Source organism: Somniosus microcephalus, chromosome 19 (genome assembly GCF_052327205.1).
Source record: "Somniosus microcephalus isolate GS21.2 chromosome 19, FLI_Smic_1.0, whole genome shotgun sequence".
NCBI lineage: Eukaryota > Metazoa > Chordata > Chondrichthyes > Squaliformes > Somniosidae > Somniosus > Somniosus microcephalus.
The window spans coordinates 51,974,548-51,999,618 of NC_141005.1; the positions used below are offsets into that span (position 1 = coordinate 51,974,548).

The 25,071-nt window shown below is 42.0% G+C and overlaps 1 protein-coding gene across 1 annotated transcript in view; it reads left to right on the forward strand.

Annotated features, from left to right (window-relative positions):
* Window positions 1-925: 925 nt before the first annotated feature.
* The window catches only part of fbxw8 (F-box and WD repeat domain containing 8), a 137,619-nt gene continuing 113,473 nt past the window's right edge, over window positions 926-25,071 (forward strand). Inside the window, exons 1-4 of the mRNA XM_085961777.1 lie at window positions 926-1,763; window positions 8,487-8,591; window positions 9,371-9,535; window positions 22,480-22,568. Of these exons, the coding sequence (XP_085817903.1) occupies window positions 1,239-1,763; window positions 8,487-8,591; window positions 9,371-9,535; window positions 22,480-22,568 (884 nt within the window). The 5' untranslated portion in view covers window positions 926-1,238. The remainder of the gene's footprint in view (window positions 1,764-8,486; window positions 8,592-9,370; window positions 9,536-22,479; window positions 22,569-25,071) is intronic.

The following is a 25,071-nucleotide window of genomic DNA, read 5'->3' on the forward strand; positions in this document are numbered from 1 at the left end:
TAGAATGCAACAATGCCATCTGCACAGAGCTATACTGTGTCATGGAAGGTCTTCGTTCTAAATTGCAGAGTCGGACAGAGGGCAAGTTCTTTGGACAATCAGCACAGATTATTTTATGCAATGTCTCATGAGCGAAGAGGAGAAAATGTAATAAGACATTGTCAAGATGCATTGCATACCTTGAGAAATGGTATGATTTTGAGACATCTGTTTTCAAACAAATGTCATTCCCCTCACTGGACGATTAATTGAAATGGTCTAATATGGAGTAGCTGGCAGAAGGTCTTCACGTTAAGATAGATTTTGAGAAGCTATATGATGGCTATTGCACTTAAAAGCAAATTAGAGATATAATTTCAAAGGAGAAAAAAATTGATGGGTGGAAGTTTTCAAACACATACCACAACATGAAAACAGCCACATTTTTAAACTTGCAACTTTCATACTTTCAATCCCAGTCTCAAATGCATACTGTGAAAGGGTTTTCAGCTTAATAACTCAACCATGGAGCAAAGAAAGGAATGGGTTAAATGAGTCTTGTTACAGGTGCAGCTGAACTACAGTATGTCTGGAATAAAAACAGAAAATGCTGGAAATACTTAGCAGGTCAGGCAGCATCTGTGGCGAGAGAAACAGTTAACGTTTCAGGTCGATGACCCTTCGCCAGACCCTTGTCTGGCACTGACTTTTACAAATATGTCAAAAAGTCTCCAGAATTGCTGAAAGCAGCAAAATGCCAACTTAAGTACAGGTTTAAGAAGAAAGAAACCACAAACAAAGGCACTGAACTACAGGGGACCCAGCCTTTATACGGTGGGTACAATAAGATTTGCAAATGGCAGCTATTGTGCCATGTGACCAATATTCCACATGGCCGCACATCAATCGCGAAGTCCCGCGCAGGCCGCTCACCAGCTGCTGCCGCTGGAAGAGATACTGTACAGCAAATTTTAAGGGACCGTGCACGAAAAATAAAATTAAAGGGAACATTGCATGTGACCAAACGTCCAGGAATGCCTCCAGCCGGAATAGGCAACCCTAGTTTGAAACCAATGTCTGAGGGGAACATTCGTAGTGCGGAACGAAGTGCTGAGGGCATGGAGTTCCACACGATGCACGTTGAAGATGGACCGCGAACAGAGGAAACGGTGTACTGAGAGAAAGTCTCCGGGCAGCAGGGCACTTTAGCCGGAGTTTGCAGTTGTTGAGCCACTTATTTAGGCTAAAGCTGACGGACTATGGGCGACAAGGATCTGGAGAAATTCCGGCAGCAGTGGAGGAACGAGATTACCGGCTGCAACCACACCAGCAAGGGAAACGCCACGGGCTTTACGTGCGACGGGAGGAGCAGCAAAAAGCGGCGCAAGCGGGGCCTGGGCCTCGGTTACCATGGAGACCGGGAGGCGGAGGCCGAGGGCGGCGGCCCGCCAGCCCCGGGGCCCGAGCGCCAGGACAGTGAGGGGTCGGAGGGCGAGCGGCCCGCCGCGGGCGGCCAGAGGGTTGGGTGGAAGGGCGAAGGTTCCCCGAGCCGAGGAGGCGATCACTTCTACCTGGCCGGGAGTTTGCTGGAGGGGCGGACCAGCCCGCTGAGGGACCGCATCGAAGCTGAAAGATGCCGCCGGAGGGGGCTGGCCGACGCCGGCCGCAGAGGAACGAGGGCAGCGGCGGGGGCCTGTGGGGCACCCTCGGGCCGAGTCACCCAGCCCGCCAACAACAGCAGCAGCAGGAGGGAGAACCTGTTGGATCAGCTTATCAGTGATTTGGTAATCGCTGCTTCTAGTTTCACCAGCACAGCCAGCCTGCACTTAACGACTAATTGTGGATTTCCTTGGTTTTTCATTGACGGAAAATAACCCCGCCACATAAATCTCCCATATTAGACACGAGTTTGTTACTGGATTTGGACCTTTGTGTTCTGAGACCGTTCATTGTTGCATTAACATTTCGTTAGGCTTTAGTTTGTGATGCACGCGTTATTACCGGTGTGTTGTTAGATGTGTATGTGATTGGCGAATAAGGGAGCTGATCAAACCAGAAGATGCGGGATTCCCTGGGGAGGTGCTCAGTGCTCGATCACACTGCAATCTGGTTATTTGCGGTTGTATTGCACCAGAAGTCAAACTGTTTGATCGCTGATTAGTTAAGGTCACAGACGCAGCTGACACTATAAATGCAAGGATTTCAGAAGCTGCAATTTTCGAATTACTGGAAATTGTGCTCTCCTCTAAATGCTACTTACTAGCGGGAAATTAACTTTATGTTTAGATAGAAACTGAACTCCATGTGGGAGTGCAAGGCATTAGGCACTAACCGCCAAGAGATCCCAAGGGCACAATTACTGCCTCTTCATTACATGTGCGAAAGCTCTGGCACTGGCAAGTCATAAAGCTAATTGAAGATTGTTGTTTGTGAGATCAACCAAAGTATTGGAGTTGCAAGCGGGCACTATGAATCATTTTAAGTTGTTGTTCCAGGGTTGCATTCATTAGTTTGACATCAAGATAAAAGGGTGCGCACATAAGAGAATGAAACTTTCAGTCATGACAACAGTAGCTGTCTTTTTTGTAGTTTCAATAGTTAAAAGTGTAAATATATCTCTGTCATTAAAGTACAAGAAATAAGGAGGTGATGTCAATGTTCATTAGGTGGGGGAGGAGAGGAAGAACGTTTTTGAGGCATGAAAATTTAAGTGGACTATTTTGGTTATGGTCTAAAATCAGCAGGAAGAGGGTCAGAACTCATTGCGTAATTTTGATAGACTAGTTGATCTCTCGGGATGTTGCTCACAGACAAATATAAAAATTAAAAAGTTTGTTCCTGTAACTGCATCTTCCATTCTGAATTGATTTTGTATCTCTCCTTTCCCTTTATCTCTGTCTCTAGTTCTTCTCCATCATTCTGTAAGTCCCTATACATGAAAAACTTTGACCAAAATAATATAACTTTGGACAACAGTACTAATTTTTGGCGTGCAAAAATGCATAACTTTAAAAATATTTTCAGTAGAGTTTCCCACTAATAGCAGTTGGAACTCTTTTTGATCTGTAATTTAATTTATTTTCATGAATGCTCCTTAAGGTTTTATAACTTTAGAATAATGACCTGATAGGCATTAGTGGGAATATTGACCTCTGGTAAGATAGCAGTAACATAGTTTCATGGCTATCTGATTTCTGGCCTTCAATATTTTTAGGATTTTTCTATGTATAACCATGGCTTTATATAGATTGATTCATAGAGGCACAGAAGGAGGCCATTCGGCCCATCGAGTCCGTGCCGGCTCCCCATAGCCCTGGGATAAGAGGGTTGCCCTATGAGGAGAGATTGAGTAGAATGGGCCTATACGCTCTGGGGTTTAGAAGAATGAGAGGTGATCTCGTTGAATCATAAGATTCTGAGGGGGATTGACAGGGTAGATGTTGAGAGGCCGTTTCCCCTGGCTGGAGAATCTAGAACTAGGGGGTATAGTCTCAGGATAAGGGGCCGGCCATTTAGGACTGAGATGAGGAGAAAAGAGGGTTGTGAATCTTTGGAATTCTCTACCCCAAAGGGCTGTGGATGCTGAATCGTTGAGTATATTCAAGGCTGAGATCGATTTTTTTGATTCTACAGAAGTCGAGGGATATGGGGATCGGGTGGGAAAGTGGAGTTGAGGTTGAAGATCAGCCATGATCTTATTGAATGGGGGAGCAGCCTCGACGGGCAGGATAGCCTACTCCTGCTCCTATTTCTTATGTTCCCTGTATGGGTATAATGTAGGAGTTGGGAATGGTATGGATGTGGGAAAAGGGAATCAAAATAAAGACAATTCTGTCACAGACTGCTAAAGAGCATCAAAGACCATTCAGTCACCTGCTTTCCCCAATAGCTAAGCTGGTTCAGGCAGCAAGCTGCTGAGTTGTACACACCAGGAAGGTTTCGGGTCTGGTCACTGGTCTGGAGTGTTGAGTTGGCTAGATTGAACTCGGCAGGTAGTAAGGATACTACAGTTGCTCTCCGCAACCCTGGTTTAAGGAGAGGAAAACCCAGCAGTATTTCCACTTCAGATTGCTATCCTGCAAACCAGCGGGGGACATGTATGGATGTTGGGTGAGGTCAGGATTGGGATTGTCTGGGATGTTCCCAGAAATGAACTTTCGTGCTGGCACTCACTGTCTAGGCACACACGAAAGAGGTACTGGAATAGGTCTGGCACCTCTGGAACCGGCACTCGGCAAAGAGTTAATGCCTTCAGGCGATGAAGTGGGAAAATTGGTCAAAAAAGGAAGGAGAAATTATATCTTTCCAATCTGAAAATATATTGGAGTGTACAGGAGCTACATTGTCAGATGATATGCAATGATATAACTGAAATTAGATATTTGATTCTTATACCATTTTGAAGCTTTTTTTTAGATTAGATTTTAAGCTAATTTTGTGAAACTTGTCCCGATTGAACAGTGACATTAATTTATTTGATGTAAGTAAGTTATAATAAGTCCTTTTTAATATGTAGTTTGTGTTGCAAAGTGGTTTCACCTTTGTACAGTACTATTTTGTACTGTAGTTTGGGCAAGAAGTTTCCCAGATTAAATTTAGGTGAATAATGTGAGACCGTCTTCAGTGTAAAACACGTTTAAAAAGTTGGCCACCTCAGAGATTCTTCAAGTTTCATTTTTTAAAATACTGACAGAGAGCTGATGAGATGGTTGGTTCGCTACATAAGCACAATGACTACACGCCAAAATGATTCCCTGGCTGTGAAGTGCTCTAGGACGTCCTGAAAGATGCTATTTAAATGCAAGTTCATTCTTTTTCTTTTAAAATGTAGCCAGCATTTAGCTGCTGGTGAACAAAGTCCCATGGATGTGCTCATCGAGGCCTGTTTTGCCTGGCCAGAGAATTGCATAGAGTTATCAGTATAACTCAAATGGTGTCTGTGATATAATGATGACCTAAAACACTCCAGTTATAAAGTAAAGACTCATTAAAGAGGGTGGGGAAATGCTGATACTTTATTTTAAGAAGGCGCCTTTGTGAAGAAAAGCACGTTTTTCTGTTTCATTTTGCAATCAGTATATCTTTTGTTAGCTTTACATGATTGTAATTGTGTTTCTATATACAGTCAGGAGACTTAGTGTTTGTTTTTGTGGCGAATTTTATCTCGGCACCAACAGTATAACTTTAATGACCAAGTTACCGAGCATTTATGTGCACTTCTGTTCTATTTGTGGTGGACAGCGCGAGTGTTTGTGTAGACTGAGTGTGCAGTTGGTTCAGATTATTTGTAACTGGTTAGTGCCTTGTGATTAAGTAGTCCTAGTCTCGAAGTTATCGACATGTGAAGTGAATTCTCGATCCCATGTATTTGGGATAACTAGGGTTCATACAGTAAATTATGAGTCATGTACAGTGTGTAATTCTAGGATAATGGCTGGCTGGCAGTGAGTAGTAACTCAATCTTAAACATTCTGCTGATCAAAACTGCTCCAAATTTACTCTCGTGGTTTATTATATTCTAAGACCTGCTGGATTGATTTGCTGCCTCAAACCTACTGCCAGAAATTTGCTATTTTTTATGATATAATCTGTAACAGTAGACGATGGAAGCAGCTAGTATTGATTCATTCAAATTGAAATTAGATAGATTTCTTTCAGAAAAGAACATTTTGGGATACAGTATGGGTGTAATTTTAGACATGACATGTGGTAAGTGTAGCATGCTTTGGGGGGTGGGGGTGGCAACAGGCGATTTCGGACCTATGGTTCCCAAACTCTTCTCCACTGGGGTTTTCCTCGTGTCATATATGGGTCTGTTGTAGACTAATTGTTCGAGGTTGATTGCTGTGATTCGTCAACAGCTCCATTATCCTTGTCCCATGTGACTACCTGCATGGTAGAAGGTGAACTTGATGGATTTTGGTCTCTTTTCATCGAGCAATTCCTATGAAAATCTACTACATGTTGTAGATCTCGCTCCATCCTGTAGGGTCCAGACCATTCTGTCCACCCAGGCTGTTGACTCATTCCACCTTGTCCTCCACTCAAGCACACTGATGTAAGCATTCCTCCCTCACCTGGCACCACGAAAACAAATTAACTGGTTATTCACCTCATTTGCTGTTTGTTAGATCTTGCTGTGTATAATTAGGCTGCAGCATTTTCCTACACCACAGCAGTGAACACACTTCAAAGGGAAATCATTGGATGCAAAGACACCCTGACAATGCATTACATGAATGTTTTCTCAGCTACATTCTTGTAGACACTCCTTCAATTTCCTTCAAAGCTCTTGCGATAAGTAAAAGCTCCAATTCCTTTACTTACTTAAGTGTTCTGGCATCTTGGGTTTATTTCATTGAATCACATGGACGCAATGAAATATTGCTTAAATATAGTAATCAATCACTATTAATTTAGGAATATTACTTTCCTAACCTATGTTAAATGGAGTCATGCCCCAAGTTATTAGATAGGGAGATTAAATATTGAGGTCAGCAATTATGTACAAAACAAGAATTGCTTTCACTGCCAAAGATCTGAAGCACTCTCTTTGGGCCTAAAGCTATTTTCCACCTCCATTCCAATGAATAATGTAGTACCCAATATCCAGACAAAACATTCAGCTGCTGCAAATCATAGCTTAAAACAAATTATTTAACAAAGTAGCTCCCCCTCATGAAGTTGATTTATACATCTTGAAGTTAGAGTTATTTGAATAAATATTTATTGAAGCGTATTTAATACCGTTCAAGGAAAGAAAAAAACTTAATAGAATCAAAGACTCTTGCAGCACAGAAGGAGGCAATTTGGCCCATTGTGCTTTGAAAGAGCAATGAGCAATTAGTCCCACCCCCCGGCTCTTTTCCCCATAGCCCTGCAAATTTTTCCCCTTCAAGTATATATCCAATTCCCTTTTGACAGTTACTCTTGAACCTGCTTCCACCACTCTTTTTCAGGCAGTGCATTCCAGATCCTAACTCGCTGCGTTAAAAATTTCTCCTCACCTCCCCTCTGGCTCTTTTGCCAATTATCTTAAATCCAGTCCTCTGGTTACTGACCCTTCGCCCAGTGGAAACAGTTTCTCCTTATTTACTCTATCAAAAGCCTTCATCGTTTTGAACACCTCTATTTAATCTCCTTTTTTACCAGCTTCTCTAGTTTCTCAACATAACTGAAGTCCCTCATCCCTGGTATGAATCTGGTAAATCTCCTCTGCATCCTCTCCAAGGCCTTGACATCCTTCCTAAAGTATGGTGCTCACAAGTGAACACAGTATGCTAATTGTGGCCTGAACAGTGATTTACAGGAAACTTTCGTTTATCCGGAGGTTAAATGTCCAGAAAGCTCTATCCACCGGCAAAATTCAGGAGTCGGTTCAGATAAGTTTTTTTTCTTTTCGTTGCTTTTTTTCTGCAGTCATGGCTCTGCAAGGTCTAGCTGAAGCTGTTGCTTAGCTACAGAGACACTTGCAAGCTATGCCGACTGTTTTGAAGCTGTTGCTAAGCAACAGGGTTTGTTGCTTCACACGGAGCTCAGAAGCTCCGTATGTTTTAACATTAGCGCTGGTTTCTACGGCAGTTTTGATGGGACGGCACCAGCTCGGTCCCGTCAGTGCCGGATACCAGAAAGTTTCCTGTATAAAGGCTTAGCATAACTTCCTTGCTTTTGTATTCTATGCCTCTATTTATAAAGACAAGGATCCCATATGCTTTTTTAAGTTTTATTAACTTATTCTGCCACCTTCAAAGATTTGTGTATGTGAACCCCCAGGTCTCTGCGTTCCTGCACCCCATTTAAAATTGTACCATTGAGAAAATTGATTCTGTTGAAAAAGTTGTCTGGTAAAAAGGATAGGCAAAGAGTACCTGCTACAGCTTTAGTTTTAAGTTTATTACATTTTGAATTACAAACTCTGTGGGCCTTCTGGCTTCACACAAACGTGCAAGTAGGACCACAGTACAGGAAACTTTCTGGTATCCGGCACCGACGGGACCGAGCTGGTGCCGTTAGATCAAAACTGCCATAGAAACCAGCGCTAATGTTAAAACATACGGAGCTCAGAGCTCCGTGTGAAGCAACAAACCCTGTTGCTTAGCAACAGCTTCAAAACAGTCGGCGCAGCTTGCAAGCGTCTAGCTGAAGCTGTTGCTTAGCTACAGAGACGCTTGCAGAGCCAGGACTGGAGAAAAGAAGCAATGAAAAGAAAAAAAATTATCTGAACCGACTCCTGAATTTTGCCGGTAGATAGAGCTTTCCGGACATTTAACCTCCGGATAAACAAAAGTTTCCTGTAACGAGCTCCAACATTAGGATTTTAGTTATGCATCCAGTAGGATAGATTTACAGATATGGGAACAATGAGGCACAGTCGGAAAAAGTACTCTGACACACTCGAGCATAATTCTTTCAGATGCAGGCAGGGAATTGTGTTTCTTTTAAAGATCTGTTGTAACCTGTTGCTTTGAAGTGTATAAATAAAACTTGTACTTGTTGTTCTGTTGCAGAATGAAATAAATGAAATCCCCTTTTTTGATATTGACCTGCCATATGAGCTAGCACTGAGAATATTTGCATATCTTGGCAAAACGGAACTTGGCCGATGCGCTCAGGTAAATATAACCGTTTAATCAAATGTATAAAGGCAATTAGTAAGCTTTTCAGGTAGACTTAATGACACATTCTGCTCCAAATTTTGTTTATTCCACTTTATGCCTCTTTACTCACTCAGTAATTTGTTAAAGTACACTTTTCTATTGTGCTTTTCAACTTTTACTATTTGAATAAAAATGGCCGGAGATCTTTCAGTGGGAGCAGCCCCGTATTTGGTGGCTTGAATTTGAATATTAGAGGACCAGAACCGAGGTTGTGAGCAGTCAGTGCAGAACTAATTTGAGAACTTGGAACTGAGATCAGCACAAGTGCCTAAACTCATCCAGTTCCATTCAATTTGAACTTTACGTGAAACTTTGGAATTCAACAAATGTTAAAATAAAGCTCAAGTATGCGAACCTTAATTCGATTAAGCAAGGAGTTACTTTTTGGGGTTGCAGGGCCCATCCTTTTTTGTTAAAATAAAATTCTTTTATCTCCGTTCCCATTCCCCACAAGGTGGACATTACCAGCCATGAAAGTGTAGGCCTCTGCTGAGAAGGCTTTTTTTTTTTAATTGGCTTCTATGAAATACAGAAATAATCTAGGCCAATTGACTTTTTGATTTTGTTTGTATTCCCTGATGTGGAAAGTTATAAGCATAAATCTGGGTTCTTGCACATCTGCTAGATAAATGTACTGTCATTGCACGCTGCAATTTGTTGGCACAGCCATGTACTACATTGGCTGCACAGGGGATATTTGATCTTTATAACAATAAGATCCTTTTGTTTCTCAGGTGAGTAAAACCTGGAAGGTTATTGCAGAGGACGAGGTGCTTTGGTACAAGCACTGCTTGAAGGAAGGCCACCAGACTAAGGCAGACATTGGCGACTTCATATGCTGGAAGGCTGTTTTGCGAGATTCCCTGAAGAAGGAACAAACATTGCGAGCCAACTGGAAGGTAAATCTGATACAGGAAACTTTGTGTTATCCGGAGGCTAAATGTCCGGCAAGCTCGAGCCACCGGCAAAAATCAGGAGCCGTTTTTTTTCTTTTCGTTGCTTTTTTTTTCCCAGTCAGGCACTGCAAGGTCTAGCTATAGCAACAGCTTCAGCTAGAGACGCTTGCAGCTGCAGCCGACTGTTTAGAAGCTGTTGCTAAGCAACAGTGTTTGTTGTCAGATACAGAGATGAAAACCTCCGTATGCTTCAACATTAGAGCTGGAGTGTCCGGCAGTTTTGAGGGAACGGCAACAGCTCGGTCCCGTCGGTGCCGGATAGCACAAAGTTTCCTGTAATTGCTTCAAGCATTATTAGTTATGTTATACTGTAGCTGAACTATAGGCATTAGCAGCTAAATCAGTTTGTCTATATAAAAGTCTTGAAACACCACTGTCATACTTCAGATGTCACACTTGATAATCCTGTGGCACTTTATAAAAAAAAAAGTCTCATCATTTCCAATCTACTGCGGAAGTTTCCCAGCAGCAGAAAATAGCTTCTAATTTACTTTGAGTACAATTAGCTTTTATTGATCTCAGTAAAGCAGATCAATTTGACTATGCGACCCTAAAGGAACACATCAGGTTGCACACCCCTGCACTTTAGCAACAGAATAATACATTGTACGTATAATGCTTCTGTTCTTTTAAAACAGCACATCTTCCTGTGAGCAACACCATTCATCTGCAAGTAAAAGTGGAGAATCCCTGATCTGTGCTGAGTTAACATGTCTCAGCGGGGGTAATGATGAGGGTGCTGCAATTGGCCTCAGCCTTCTCTGGGTGATGGTGTTGGTGATTGGGGGGTGGGGTGCGTAGAATTACCAGGCTTCTGGCTCTCGATTAATAGCTGGGTATCTGTAATGAAAATGCAGATGTGCGAATGATGGGTGAGTACGGCTGATGCACCCGGCTGACATTCGCTGCTCATACACACACTTGAAGATTTGCTACTCGGATGAAGTATACAGCAATCTGATGACACCTGTGGAACTGTGCCCTGCATGAGTCACTGCTGAGGAGGGGAGACAATTGATGAGCAAAGTGGCAAAAAGTGGAATACACAAAATGTGGAGTAGAATTTGTCAATTTTTCCCATTGTTTATTTTACATTTTTTTAAATGGGCCCAAACCACAATTGCTTCCTTTGTTTCCCTTTTTTTCTCTCACCAGTTTTCTCCCTCTCCTCTCCCCAGTGTTGACATCTAGCTGGGATGTGGTTCCACAGAACCGACGACCCAGCTTTACCTGGCTGAAGTGACCTCTATTCATGTGCGAGTAGGCTTGATGGTGACTTGGAAAGCTATTCAATCGCAGGACCATCACAGCTCGGCCAAATTCTGTCCTCCTGTTCTGCTCAGTGATGAGCTTTCAGCAATGGTTATTGGGTTGCAATCGAACAGGAGGCCTGACAAATTCCCCAAACCTTAATAAGGGGTGCTGAGGCTAATTGTGGTGACTTCACTGCTGCTCTGACTGAGATCAGCTAACTCCACACAAACCAGGAATCAAACCTGGAACTTTTGTGGTCTGTACGGCTCAGCTACTCACTAGATGAGTGTTTCGAGCCATCGAGAGAGCTGTTTTTAATTACCAGTGAAGTGAATTTTTCTCTCTGCGTGCGTTACATCAGGGCATTGTACGAAAGCGGAATCTTACACTCCTCTTCAATTCCTCTCTTTAATTTTCCAATACCCTCATTTTTTATAGTTATTTTCCTTTGTGGGTATTATTGGTCTTGTTTCTGTTGTGTATTTTTTTTTGAAGGAGACTACAATTGTCCTAACAAACATTGATGACATCATCTGAGAACTCTCTGGGAGGAGTTTTCTGTGTCTCGGTATGAGGGAGCCAAATTAGATTAAGTAGATAACTCATCAATCTGAGTATTTCAACGATCTAGTATCTTCTACTGTATACAATCATTTATCTCTCTCAGACTATCAGATCCATAACTCCCTCAGCTAGTTTACTCAGGATGTCATTAGTGCTCACTGTTTAAAGTAAAATATTCAACAAGTCTGCCATTAGCAACAAAACTCCAAGAAACGGATGTTAATTATTAGCATCTATATATACATTTTTGAACGGGTGAGATTTCTTTTTAAAATTATCTTTCCTTTCTTTTCTGAAGACACTGACTCTTCCTGGGATACAATTCCATGAGTGGCAGCCATCCTTCCCCACCTCACCCAAGTGGCCATTTCACCTCATGTCCATACACACATTTTCCAGCAGGGATCACAGGTCAACTATCAGAAATGGGACTTCTACCTGAATTTTATCCTTCTTGGCTCCGGTGTACTGAAGCCAATTGTACCGCCCCATCTGAGATAAGCGAACTGGGCACACACTGGAGAATTAACCTGGCAGTGTCTGGTCTGTAGGGCTTGTTTCAACACCAGGCAGCGCATTTATCTGTTGCTGAGTGATCAAGAGAGGAAAGTTTTCCCTCTTTGAACTTTGTACACAACATCTTTTCTAGCTTAACTCCGTATCAGTAATGATGATGAAGCTGACTTTTGTCAACTTTCGTATATGCTGATCTTTCGAAGTACTTACTGTTGAATGTAAATTTTGCGCGCTTATTTTGTTTCTTTTGCTAGTTTAGAGGGCAAGTTGCAGATCTGTTTCCGCATGGTGATAGACCTCTGTTAGGAAATTTGCAGTGAATGAAATAATGGGTGACCGCTGTGTCCAAGTAGTCTGCAGTGCCTGTTTTGTTTGAGCCCTTAAATTCTCCTTGGTCCTATAAATGAATGACATGTCTAGCGAATTGGAAAATGTGTTTGGAGGATGACCTCATTGACACCAGTACATCTGAGGAGGTTTCATAATGGCTATTCATTCATGCAACAAAACAAAAACAGCTTTTAACACTGAGTGAATTGAACTCCTGCACAAAATAGCATATACATCATATTTACCAAGAGTATTTCTCCCCGCCCCCACCCCCCCCGGCATTTTCAGTAAGTCTCTACTGCAGTGTATATTTGCATACAGTGGGAGATAGAATACAAGTTAGAAAAAACATAATGAATAATGCTGGATGCTCAGTAAACCCATTACAGTACAGTATAATATCATTGTTGATCTTAGTAATTTAGGGGACACCTATATTGTCCATAAATTTCACAATTATTTTTGGAGTTGCAGCTAATGCTCCAAGTGCTCTCTTTAAAATGTATATAAAATTATCAATTTTCATCTTGTACATTTGTATGCATATATCTTGGGTAAAATGTTATCTTAATAAAAGAAATATCTATAATTAAAAAAAAATTGCTCCAAAAATATTTAGTTGTAAGCCCTGGTTAGTGTACTTTTGGGAGAAGTAAGGAAAAGAATAGTCTTTGTGTACTCTCCAAAAAAAAATATAACCCCTTGTGCACAGTTGAAGTGGGCAAGAGGATTCTGACTCATTTTGTGTTTAACGCCGAATCTGCCATCCTGTTTCTAATTCAGCTTTTTCAGAGGTCTCGTTATTCTCATGGACCATGCCAGTTCCAGGAATATGTAGTTTGTATAAAGGTGACCTTTGCTCTTTGCCCCTGACTTCTAGCTTTGTGATCATCAAAAGCCCCTAGAATGAAGAAAGATCGGCAGCATGAACACACCAACAGTACAATCTTAAAATTGACTCCCTGCTGTGAAACCTTGAATATTTTTTTAATGGGTGGGTGGGCAGAGGAAGAAAAATCTAAGCTGGTTGGCTCCTTTTGCTTCTGTTGGCAAAACAGCTATAAATATAATTTTATAACATTCTAATTTGGAATGCAAGGTGCTTTTCTGTTCCAACAGCAAACACATTTGAATGTTCATTACAACTAACCTTCTTCCCCTTCACTTTCCTCTGGCCCCCCTTCTCCCAATCTCACCCCCTGCCGCGTTTTCACTATCCCCTCTGACCTTCCACTCTCTGACCCAGAACGATCAGTCCTCAGCAAAGGCCTGAGCTTCACCCCCTTACGCCCCCACCTCAATGAATTTTGAGCTCGGCGCGATGTTGAGCTCTTTTTCCGCCGCCTTCGTCTCCGTGCCCACTTCTTTGGCCAGGAGTCTTCCCCCCGCACGACTGACCCTTTCTCCCGCTTGCAGAATTCCCGTTCTACCTGGACCCCTCCCCCTGGCCTCTTATCCTCTCTAGATCTTTTCATCGCTAACTGCCGCCGTGACATCGGCCGTCTCCATTTCTCTGCTCCCCTCACTCACTCCAACCTACCTCCCTCTGAACTTGCAGCACTCCATTCTCTTAGATCCAACCCTGACATTGTCATTAAACCCGCTGACAAGGGTGGTGCTGTTGTTGTTTGGCGAACTGACCTCTACCTAGCGGAAGCTGAACGCCAACTCTCCGACACCTCCTCCTACCTCCACCTGGACCATGACCCCACTACCGAACATCAAACCACCGTTTCCAAGACTGTCACTGACTTCATCTCCTCTGGAGACCTTCCCCCCCCCCACCCCCGCTGCCACCAACCTCATAGTTCCCCAACCCCGCACAGCCCGCTTCTATCTCCTTCCCAAGATCCACAAACAGGACTGCCCTGGTAGACCCATCGTTTCAGCCTGTTCTTGCCCCACGGAATTTATCTCTTCCTATCTCGACTCTATCTTTTCTCCCCTTGTCCAGTCTCTTCCCACCTACATCCGCGACTCTTCGAACACCCTCCGCCACTTTAACAGTTTCCAGTTTCCTGGCCCCAACCGCTTCCTTTTCACCATGGACATACAATCCCTCTATACCTCCATCCCCCACCAGGATGGCCTGAGGGTGCTCCGCTTTTTCCTTGAACAGAGGCCCGTCCAGTCCCCATCCACCACCACCCTCCTCCGCCTGGCTGAACTTGTTCTCACATTGAACAACTTCTCCTTTTGACTCCACTCATTTCCTCCAAATCAAAGGTGTTGCTATGGGTACCCGCATGGGTCCTAGCTATGCCTGCCTTTTCGTGGGCTATGTGGAACAATCTTTGTTCCAGTCCTACTCAGGTCCCCTCCCTCACCTCTTTTTCCGATACATTGATGACTGTGTCGGTGCCGTTTCCTGCTCTCGCCCTGAACTAGACAATTTCATTCACTTTGCCTCCAATTTCCACCCTTCCCTCACCTTCACATGGTCCACCTCTGACTCTTCCCTTCCTCGACTTCTCCGTCTCCATCTCTGGGGATAGGTTATCGACCAATATTCACTACAAGCCCACTGACTCCCACAGCTACCTGGACTACACTTCCTCCCATCCCGCCTCCTGTAAGGACTCCATTCCATTCTCCCAGTTTCTCCGTCTCCGCTGTATCTGCTCCGACGATGCCACCGTCCACACCAGTGCTTCCGACATGTCTTCCTTTTTCCGCAACCGAGGATTCCCCTCTACTGTGGTTGACACGGCCCTCGACCGTGTCCGTTCTATCTCCCGCACTTCTGCCCTCTGCCCTCGCCCCTGCCCTTCCCTCCCGGAACAACGATAGGGTTCCCCTTGTCTTCACCTTTCACCCCACCAGCCTCCACATTCAACGGATCATCCTCCGCCATTTCCGCTACCTCCAAAGTGATCCCACCACCAAACGCATCTTCCCCTCCCCTCCCCTTTCAGCATTCCGTAGGGACCGCTCCCTCCGAGACACCCTAGTCCACTTCTCTATCACCCCAAACAGCCCTTCCCCTTCGCCTGGCACCTTCCCGTGCAAGCGGAGGAGATGTAACACCTGCCCCTATACCTCCCCCCTTCCCACTGTCCTGGGCCCCAAACACCCCTTCCAGGTGAAACAGCGATTTACTTGTACTTCTTGCAATCTAGTATACTGTATTCGCTGCTCACGATGCGGTCTCCTCTACATTGAGGAGACCAAACGCAGATTGGGTGACCGCTTTGCGGAACACCTCCGTTCAGTCCATAAGGGTGACCCCGAGCTTCCGGTCGCCTGTCATTTTAATTCACCGCTCCATTCCCACTCGGACCTCACCATCCTTGGCCTCTTGCATTGTTCCACGGAAGCTCAATGTAAACTTGAGGAACAGCACCTTATCTTCCGATTAGGCACTTTGCAGCCTTCCGGACTCAATATCGAGTTCAACAATTTCAGATCATAACCTCGGCCCGTATTACTTTTTTACTTATAATTTTTTCCACCCCTTTGTTTTGGGTCTTCCTTCCCCTCTCCCCCCCCCCCCCCCCCCCCCCTTTCCTGTTGTTTCTCCCACCTGGCAGCTGTCTCCTATCCTGCCAGTGCACTTCACACCTAATCTCCGCTGTCTTTTGTCTCCACTGGCCTATTACCATCTCGTCTGGTTTCAAATACCTTTTATTGTCTCTTTTACTTCTTTTCTTCGATCGCAGCCCTGCCTTCGATCTATTTTCTTTTCTTTCCAGTTTTGAAGAAGGGTTTCGACCCGATACGTCAACTCAAATTTCTCTCCACGGATGTTGCCTGACCTGAGTTTTCCAGCAATTTCTGTTGTTATTTCGGATTTCCAGCATCTGCAGTATTTTGCTATCGTACTAGCATTAGACAGGACAGTTTTCAAAGTTATTTTTAGTATGCAATGCTGAATGGGCCTGTCAAAAATTTGTCTTCGAGTTTTTACCATATTCTAATTTGTGCTCATTGCTTACGTATCTCATTGCTGTTTGCGAGACTTTGCTGTGCACAAATTAGTTACCACATTTGCTTATATATGCATACATAACAAAAGTGACTACAATTTTTATGTAATTCATTAGCTGTGAAGTTCTTTGGGGTGAAAGACACTACTGTATATAAATGCAACTTCATTCTTTTCTCTCTGTCAATCAAATTATCATTTTTTTCCACCAATCTATTTTGATTTTATATAAAAGCAAAATACTGCAGATGCTGGAAATCTGAAATAAAATCAGAAAATGCTGGAACTACTCCGCAGATTAGGCAGCATCTGTGGAGAGAGAAACCAAGTCAACGTTTCAGGTCGATGACCTTTCGTCAGAACTGGAACAAGCTGGAGATGGAACAGGTTTTTAAGCAAGTGCAGAGGCAGGGAAAGAGGGGAGGGGAGGAAAGGACATCCCATCACAAACCTTCCCTTTTGTTCTTTCCTCCCCTCCCCCTTCTCCCTGTCCTTGCACTTGCTTAAAAACCTGTTCCATCTCCAGCTTTTTCCAGTTCTGACGAAGGGTCATCGACCTGAAACGTTAACTCTGTTTCTCTCTCCACAGATATGCTGCCTAACCTGCTGAGTATTTCCAGCATTTTCTGTTTTTATTATTGATTTTATATATTGCATTCTAAGCACGTATTGTGTGTATTAATCATTGCCAGACTTCCAAATAAAATGGTATGACACTCCAGAATAAATCTCGCAGCATCCTACCACTTCAGTTGAGAGAGTGCTTTTAGGATTTGGGTACAGTCCAAATACTTTTTTCTTGGACCCAGTGGCCAACGTCCATTTGCACAGGCACGTCTATGCTCCCTATGAATTGAAATACGACCATATTAATGAACCCCTTTGCCCATCAAGTACACACTCAAGTACAACCATAAGCTCCTGATTTTCCAATGAATGCACAAGGACCACTCTGGCAGATCGTAAATCTCGAGCAACAAACTACAAATCGTGTACTAGGAAGCAAAGTAAACAGAAGTAAGAGCAAACACAGCAGATTTTGTTAGTTTATGGAACTTTACTTAGCTAATAGTCTTTGTTTCAAAATAATAATATGCCTCTCATTGTTGGCCATTTTCTGCAGTATTAAGTTTTTACTTTGGATCAGTGTCCATGATACAAAGTGTATACATGAACTCAGATATTCACGGAGTGTTTCACTAGTCCCAGCTCCTTCGCTGCCTGGCGAAGAAAATAATCACTGAAGAAACTTTTGATATGGGGCAACAGTTATAATCACTCTTTCCTTTGAAGTATGAACTGAGACAAAAGAAGATCAAAAGGGTATCTTTAATAAAACCGCCAATAGCTTTCAAAGGCATATTTAAAAACTGCCTGACAGATTTTGCTGATTATGAAGTTTATACCTGTGAAACAAAGCAACTCGTACAGAAAGTGATGGCCTTCCCTTGGGTGGGCTGATTGCATAGGCCATAAATGGACGTAATCAGTTAATGCCCTGGTGATAAACACAAATTATTTCTAACACCTGGGTGAACTTTGCATCTACCATTTGTTAGGCAGTCCATCTACGCAGAGGTGATTCATCTGCCTTTTGAAATGGCATTTATTCATAAGTCAGGGATATATATATTTATTTCATTTAGACAAGTTGTTCCCACCGTGTGGTAACAAATTAAAATGGCCACAAAGTTGCCTAACTACCAAAGTCCAATGAAGAAATATTAAATATAGTCTTTTATGTTTTGAAACGAGACAGCTCTCCAATAACATTCTTTACAGTATAGCAGGATCTCCTCATGATGTACTGCTCCAGTTACTGATTACTTTTGTTGCCTTCAATTCTTTCTAGCATCTTCGCTGTCAGCCACTTTCCCTATCACAGTGACCTAAACACACATTTTCTAAAAATTCTGCTCCAGTACATCATCTCATGTGCTCATTCTCACTCTACATTTAGTTTTATATAAAAGCATTAGCATATATCAAGACAGTAGCACAAAGGGTGGATTTTTACCTCCTTTATTGTATTTAATGAAAGTCTATATTGGTAAGGATGCTGTTGTGTAAATCAAAGCTTTGAAGCATTTTCTTTGTGTTTCCTAACAATTTTTTTTCCTTATTAATAAATTGCCTCAGTAATTAATAAATTACCAATGCCAGTATATGTGTGGACATTCTACACTATTTGTTCACACAACATAGCAAGAGCAACTGTCGGTGTTGAGAATCAAAAACCAGTAAAGTAGTTGATTCACTGCACATTAAATCCTAGTGCAGGACATTTCTTTTGAAGCATGGGATTCTGTTTACAAACATTCATTTTGAAATTACATACAAATAACAAAAGCAGCGCAGTGAATATGTTGTCACAATAAACGTGCCGTGGTTCAGTTAGAATTAATTATTTCATCCAATTTTATACTTTAATATATGGGTAATGGCACTGATCCCCAACTTGTATGTCTTGATTATTCCTTTAAGGATTGCCTATAATTATCAGACATAAATTGTTTAAAAACAAGGAAATTATATTTAACACCATTATATATCAAAATTTGGCTTGTATGGGTAAACAATATATTGTAATTTACTCTAAATGTGATTTAAAAATTATGAATTAAAATGGAGAATAATATTTAACCACTTGTTTAAGATACATGGAAACTGCATCATATCATATCCTTAATTCTTGATTTACCTAGTTTTTTTTTGCCTTGCTGGTGTCTTGCACTTATTCACTTTGGGTTTCTCAATTAAAATAATGCACGATCAATGAGTGTTTCCAGTTTAAGTTTTGATATTTTATGCACGAGCAATAAGATTGACTACACCTTATAAGGTAAGTAAAATAATGTGCTGCATTGTAAAAACAGATTAGATTGCTGACAGTTCACCTTTGGATTACCAATCCCTGAAGGCAGACTGACTCCTCTAAAATGATTAACGTATAATCTACCAATCACACTTTTATCCATTGATAATTTTGTATTAATTTTATCTTTGCCATAATTGTTGCCAGTAGAGTTGAGTTCCTAGTGACATTTATTGATTTTGACGTAAGATTGTAATTTAATATTCTTGTGCAGATGCTTCTACCTTTTCTGTAGTGGTGATCTGAGAAAATAATGTATTGTGCCAACAGACTACAAGCAATCAATTTATCAGACTTAATGGTTTAATTTTTGGGGCATCACTCTTTACCCGGTCGTCTTCTCAAAACAAACCACTATAAGGTGGTACCACTATAATTATCTTAAATATTCTCTTTCCTGTTTCTATTTATTTTCTCTTGTTAAATATTTTTGCTCAAAGTGCTGATTGACAATTTTGGACGTCTTAGAGGACTTGTTAATATAACCAATGGAAGGGAGCAGAATAAGTATATAGATTTGAAGTGTTCCGATTCCTGGGACATCTGGATTAATGCTTGTATTTACTGAAGCTAATTCTGCTTTTTGCATGGGTGGGTGCAGTAAATCCTCCATACCAGTTCATGTCTGTTGGACTCACTATTTTCACATTTTTTGTTGGGAACTTTATACTATTTGAAGGAAGTAGTGTTAGTGGAAGGCAATGGAACACTCTTCCACTAATATATAGACATAATACTGCCATGATAACAAGAATGGTGATGGTTCCTATGTTGATGAGACTTCAGGATCTATGCTGCAGTTAGTTTTCATTTGTCCTTGTGATATCAACATACATAGAGATACAACATTTTCAAAAAAGTTGTGGGGGAGGGACACAGAGTTGTCTGCTTTCTGTTGGAGTCACGATGCGGTCTCCTCTACATTGGAGAGACCAAGTGCAGATTGGGTGATTGCTTTGCAGAACACCTCCGTTCAATCTGTAAGCATGACCCTGTACTTCCGGTCGCTTGTCATTTTAATTCTCCGCCCCACTCCCACTCTGACCTCTCTGTCCTTGGCCGCCTACATTGTTCTAATGAAGCACAATGGAAACTCGAGGAACGGCACCTCCTCTTTCGATTCGGCACTTTACAGCATTCTGGACTCAACATTGAGTGCAAAAATTTCAGATTTTAACCTTTGCTCCCATTTTTTCCAGACAGCAACTGTTGGGAATGATTCTGCTATTGCCATTTACAACTCCTCTAGACCCATCTTTTGTTTCTTTACTTGTCCTGTTACCATCCCTTTTCACCTTGCACCATCATTCATTTGTCATTTAATGTCTCCTGCCTTCGACCCTTTCACAGACCTTCCCTTTTGTTCTTTTCTCCCCTCCCCCTTTCCCTGCCTCTACTTGCTTAAAACCTGTTACACCTCTAACTTTTTCCAGTTCTGATGAAAGGTCATCGACCTGAAACATTAACTTTGTTTCTTTCTCCACAGATACTGCCTGCTTTCTGTTTTAATTTCCAAATTTACAGCATCCGCAGTATTTTGCTTCTGCATTAAATGATCTGCTTTTATTTTTAACATTTATTTTCATCCCTCACTAGGTTCCATCTTTTCCAATTCAATCTCACAAAATTTCCTGGCCCAGAAGAAAGGCAAGCAACCTGCTCCCAGTCCTTAGCCAATCCCATTCTTGAACCACAAGCAACCTGCTCCCAGTCCTTAGCCAACCCCATTCTTGAACCACAAGCAACCTGCTCCCAGTCCTTAGCCAATCCCATTCTTGAACCAGACATTCGGTGTCTCAAAAGTGGCCTGAATGACTCACCCATATTTGTATGCATGTGTTTTTGCCAGGGTTCTACTCACTGCAGGGAATTGCTGCTTCCTGATTGATGCTTTGCCTGGATGACGTGACCTGGCATCAGAAACCTGCAAATTAAATATTTGAAATGCTAAAGAGGATACAAGCTGCTCTTAACTACTTAATTTCCTGTTCTTGGCCTTCTGTTTAATAATGTTTTTAACCTTTCCTTGTCCTTGGGTTTTGTTCCCACCTTTTTCAAAACCACCATCATCTCCCTACTTCTTAAAAAGCTCACCTCCACCTCTATTTCCTCTAACCATAAACTACTCAGTCGCTTCATGGTCCTTTTTGATTGCATCGTTGCACCCAACTACATGCTTACCAATGACGTCCTTGTGTGACTGATCTCATCCTCCTTGATCTTCTGTTGCCTTCAACACTCAATTCTCCCCCATTGCCTCTCCTCTGCTGTCCACCTCTGTAGCACTGTTCTCTCATGGTTTCATTCCCACCTGTCCCATTTGCAGGTATTACATCTCCTCAAATAGCTTCTGCTCTTATCCTGGCAGTGATAATCCTCAGGGCTCCATACTGAGGCACATCCTATTCATCGTCTGTGTGCTGTTTCTTCGGAAACATCAGCTGTAAACACAGATCAACATCTACATGTACACTGTTGATATGTAATTCTTGGTCTCTGCCACTCTAGCATTGTTATACTCTCTGACGACTTGTCCTGCATCAAGTCACGGTGAGTCAAAATTTTCTGCAACTCAGCATTGGCAAAGTTGAAGTTTGGTAGTTTGTTTGTGCCTGGCTGAGCTTTATACACCAAATTCAGTCCATTGTCAAGACTGCTTTCCTCACCTCCAGTGCATTACCTGCTTAAGCCACCAGCACTGCTGAAAACTCTCATCGACGGCTTCATAACCTCAAGGATTAATTTAGTCTGCCAAATTCCCCTGATTTTCTGTGGCTTGATTTTAAGAGCCTCATCCTTGTCTTCAAATTTCTCCAAGACCTCGCTCCACTTTATCTGGGAAATCTCCGGCCATATGTCTAAGACTACACCAGACTTTGGCTCAGAAGTACTGGATATATTTTGTTCCCTCCATGCCACCACCAGAGGCTGACCTTTCAGTCACTATTCCCCTGACTGCTGACATTTTCAAAAACCTCTTTGCTTTGCTGCCTCTCTCTCAGCCTTCAAAAGCGCTCTAAAAAAACATTATTATAACTCTCTCTTGTCTTTTTCCCTGTCCCAAGTTTTTTCGTGTCCTGTTCAGTGTTCCATTCTCTCTCCCTTGTAAAGCACTCTGAGGCATTCTTGTATGTGAACGGTGCTTCTAAATGTAAGTTATCAGCATCGTAGACAAGACAGTGCACATTTTTTCATTTGGCTGGTATTTATGAGCACACCTAAACTGCATTTTTATATTAGCTCCAAAAGCCCACAATGATCTTCTGTGGACTACATTTGCACATCACCAGTAGAAATCCAGTTTTGCGTTGACTGTTTTTACCAAACATTGTGTCCAAGAATTTGTTGTGAACATGACACATAAATATGTCTCATTCAGATTGCTTTTTTTTGGTGTTCTATAAGGTCTTTTATTTCCAACAGAACCGTATTGGAGCTGCAATCCAGTTGCAGTATGATGTGGGAGGAATATTATGTGATGCACACTCATGCAATGGAATGGTAGTTTCTGGGTAAGAAAATATCTGAAGCATTTGAATATTTAGAGCTTACAACAATATTGTGCAGAACAGTTAAGAATTGCGATACAAAGAGTAATATATACTTGGAAGTAACTAGAAGGCAGCAAACTCACGGAGGGCTGGAAAGAATCCGATAACTTCATGATATAACTTCTGAATTCTAAGATGATTTAAAAGACTTTTTATGAGGTACAGTATATGTAGAGTTTAATGCATGTGATTTTATTGCATTTTCAGTCTGGTTCATGCTTGCCAGTAGATGCTGCTGCAAAATGTGCTCCTTGTAAATTGTCTCATTTTAAAGTGTTGTATAACTTTGTAAAAAAAATGTTGTTTTTCAAACTGTAATTGGTAGAGAAAGAAGTTGCAATAGCTCCTTTGGTAGTTGTGCAGTGTTGGGTCAGCTTTAGTTTTATATTTAATAACAATATCTACACCAATATTATAACAGTAGCACATAATGGTTATGATTGACAGCGTGTAATAAAACAAATCAAAATTCATTACTAAATGTAAACAGTAAATAGATGTGCAGAGTTTGATAGGTTTTGATGTACAGTACCCTGTGCAGTCTGGTCATGCAAGAGAAATTTAATGGCCCTGAAATTAGATCGGGGGCTTGCCGCGCGTGCAAGCCCCCGATCTGCACTCGCCCTGCGCGCCGACATCTGAAGCCCGGGCCTGCTTGCATTTCCTGTCACTGGCCCGGTTCAGATGTCGGCGCGCTGTGCTAACCTGATCCGGCGGCGTAGTTAGTGCGATGTGCCGGCTGGGATCAGGTGAACACTGTGCAGCCAATCGGGAGGGGAAACTCATTCATGAGTTTGACAGTAAGAGCTGTCAAACTCATGAAAAGTATGGGCTGCCAAAACACTACTTTAACTTTAAATAAAATTTTAAAAAACATCCCACTGATTATAATAACTATAAATAAGTTTTAAAAAATGTTTTAAACAATTAATCAATTTTTTGAAAAAAATAAATTTTTAAAAATAGGGTCTAAAACTAAACTGTAAATTCTTTAAAAATAACAAACCTGTGGGGAAAAAAAATTCTACATTGTACTAAAAGCCCACTTACCTGAAAAACGAAATACTTATGTCTTGTTTTTCCATGCGTAAAGACCGGAGGCCTTTACACGCGCGCAACTTTGGGGGGAAAAAAGGAATTTTACTGCGCACGCGCTGCCTGTGCAGTCGCGCGCGTTCTGCCTCTGAACCCCTTCGTTCAGAGGACAGGAAATGCCGGTTTTCCCCGCATGCGCGGTGCATGCTGAAAACCGGCATTTCCTCCGGCCAGATGCGTGAGTACCCCGACCGTACTCACGCGTTGGGACAGGAATTACTGGCCCAATGAAAAACAGGCGAATATCAGTGTTTTGTTTTCAGTTAACAGTATTGCATTATTTGAAACTACAGGAAACTTTCGATTTACCGGCACCTAAATAACCGGAAATCTCGGTTAACCGGCAAAATTCAGGAGTAGGTTTTACTTCATATTTATTTGCCTTCTTCCATCTGTGCTGTGCAAGGGTGTGGCTGCAGCTGTTGCTAAGTTACAGAGACGCTTGAAACTTGTGTTCATTGTTCTACAGTTGTTGCTAAGCAACAGGGTTTGTTGCTTTATACTGAGCTGTCAGCTCTCCCTATCTTTTACTATAGCGTTCGGTTATTTGGAATTTTTGATGAACCGGCACCACGTCGGTCCCGTCCATGCTGGATAAAAGAAAGTTTCCTGTACATGCTTAAAACCGTGCTTGTGATTTTATTGGTGGGGTATAAAAAAAAAAGCAGGCATTCTTGTTTTTCATTTTATAGAAAGGAATTTTAGATCCACAGTTCATATCTTGGTGTTGGAAATCCAATATATTGGTAGTCTGATGACATTTTTCCTCTCCTGCATTGAGAAGAAGGAAATGCATTGAATATATTGATAGGTGGATGTGAAGAACTGTTGTGTTTTAAGTGCGTGCAATGGGTATGCCGTTCCACTCCTGTACAAGACTTCTCTTTCTACACTATTCAAGCACACCTCCTGGCAGCCAGCCAAGGAATGACATTGACTGCATCTCTGGCTATGCCTTCGGGGAAAGCCACCCTGCTCTCCCAAACAAGGATGGTTTTGTTAATTTAGTGGGGTACTAGAGAAGGGTTAGAATTGGGGAAAACAAGATTGCTAAAAGTTTTGAATCAAAACTAGGTGAATATATATAATTCCTCATTTAATCAAATTGCTTTTTCTGTTTTACTTGATGGAAACAAGAAAGAAAGACTTGCATTTATATAGCGCTTTTAACAACCTCCGGACATCCCAAAGCGCTTTACAACCAATGGACTACTTTTGAAGTGTACTCACTGTTGTAATGTACGAAACGCAGCAGCTAATTTGCAAGGTCCTACAAACAGCAATGTGATAATGACCAGATAATCTGTTTTAGTGATGTTGGTTGAGGGATAAATATTGGCCAAGACACTGAGGAGAACTCCTCTGCTCT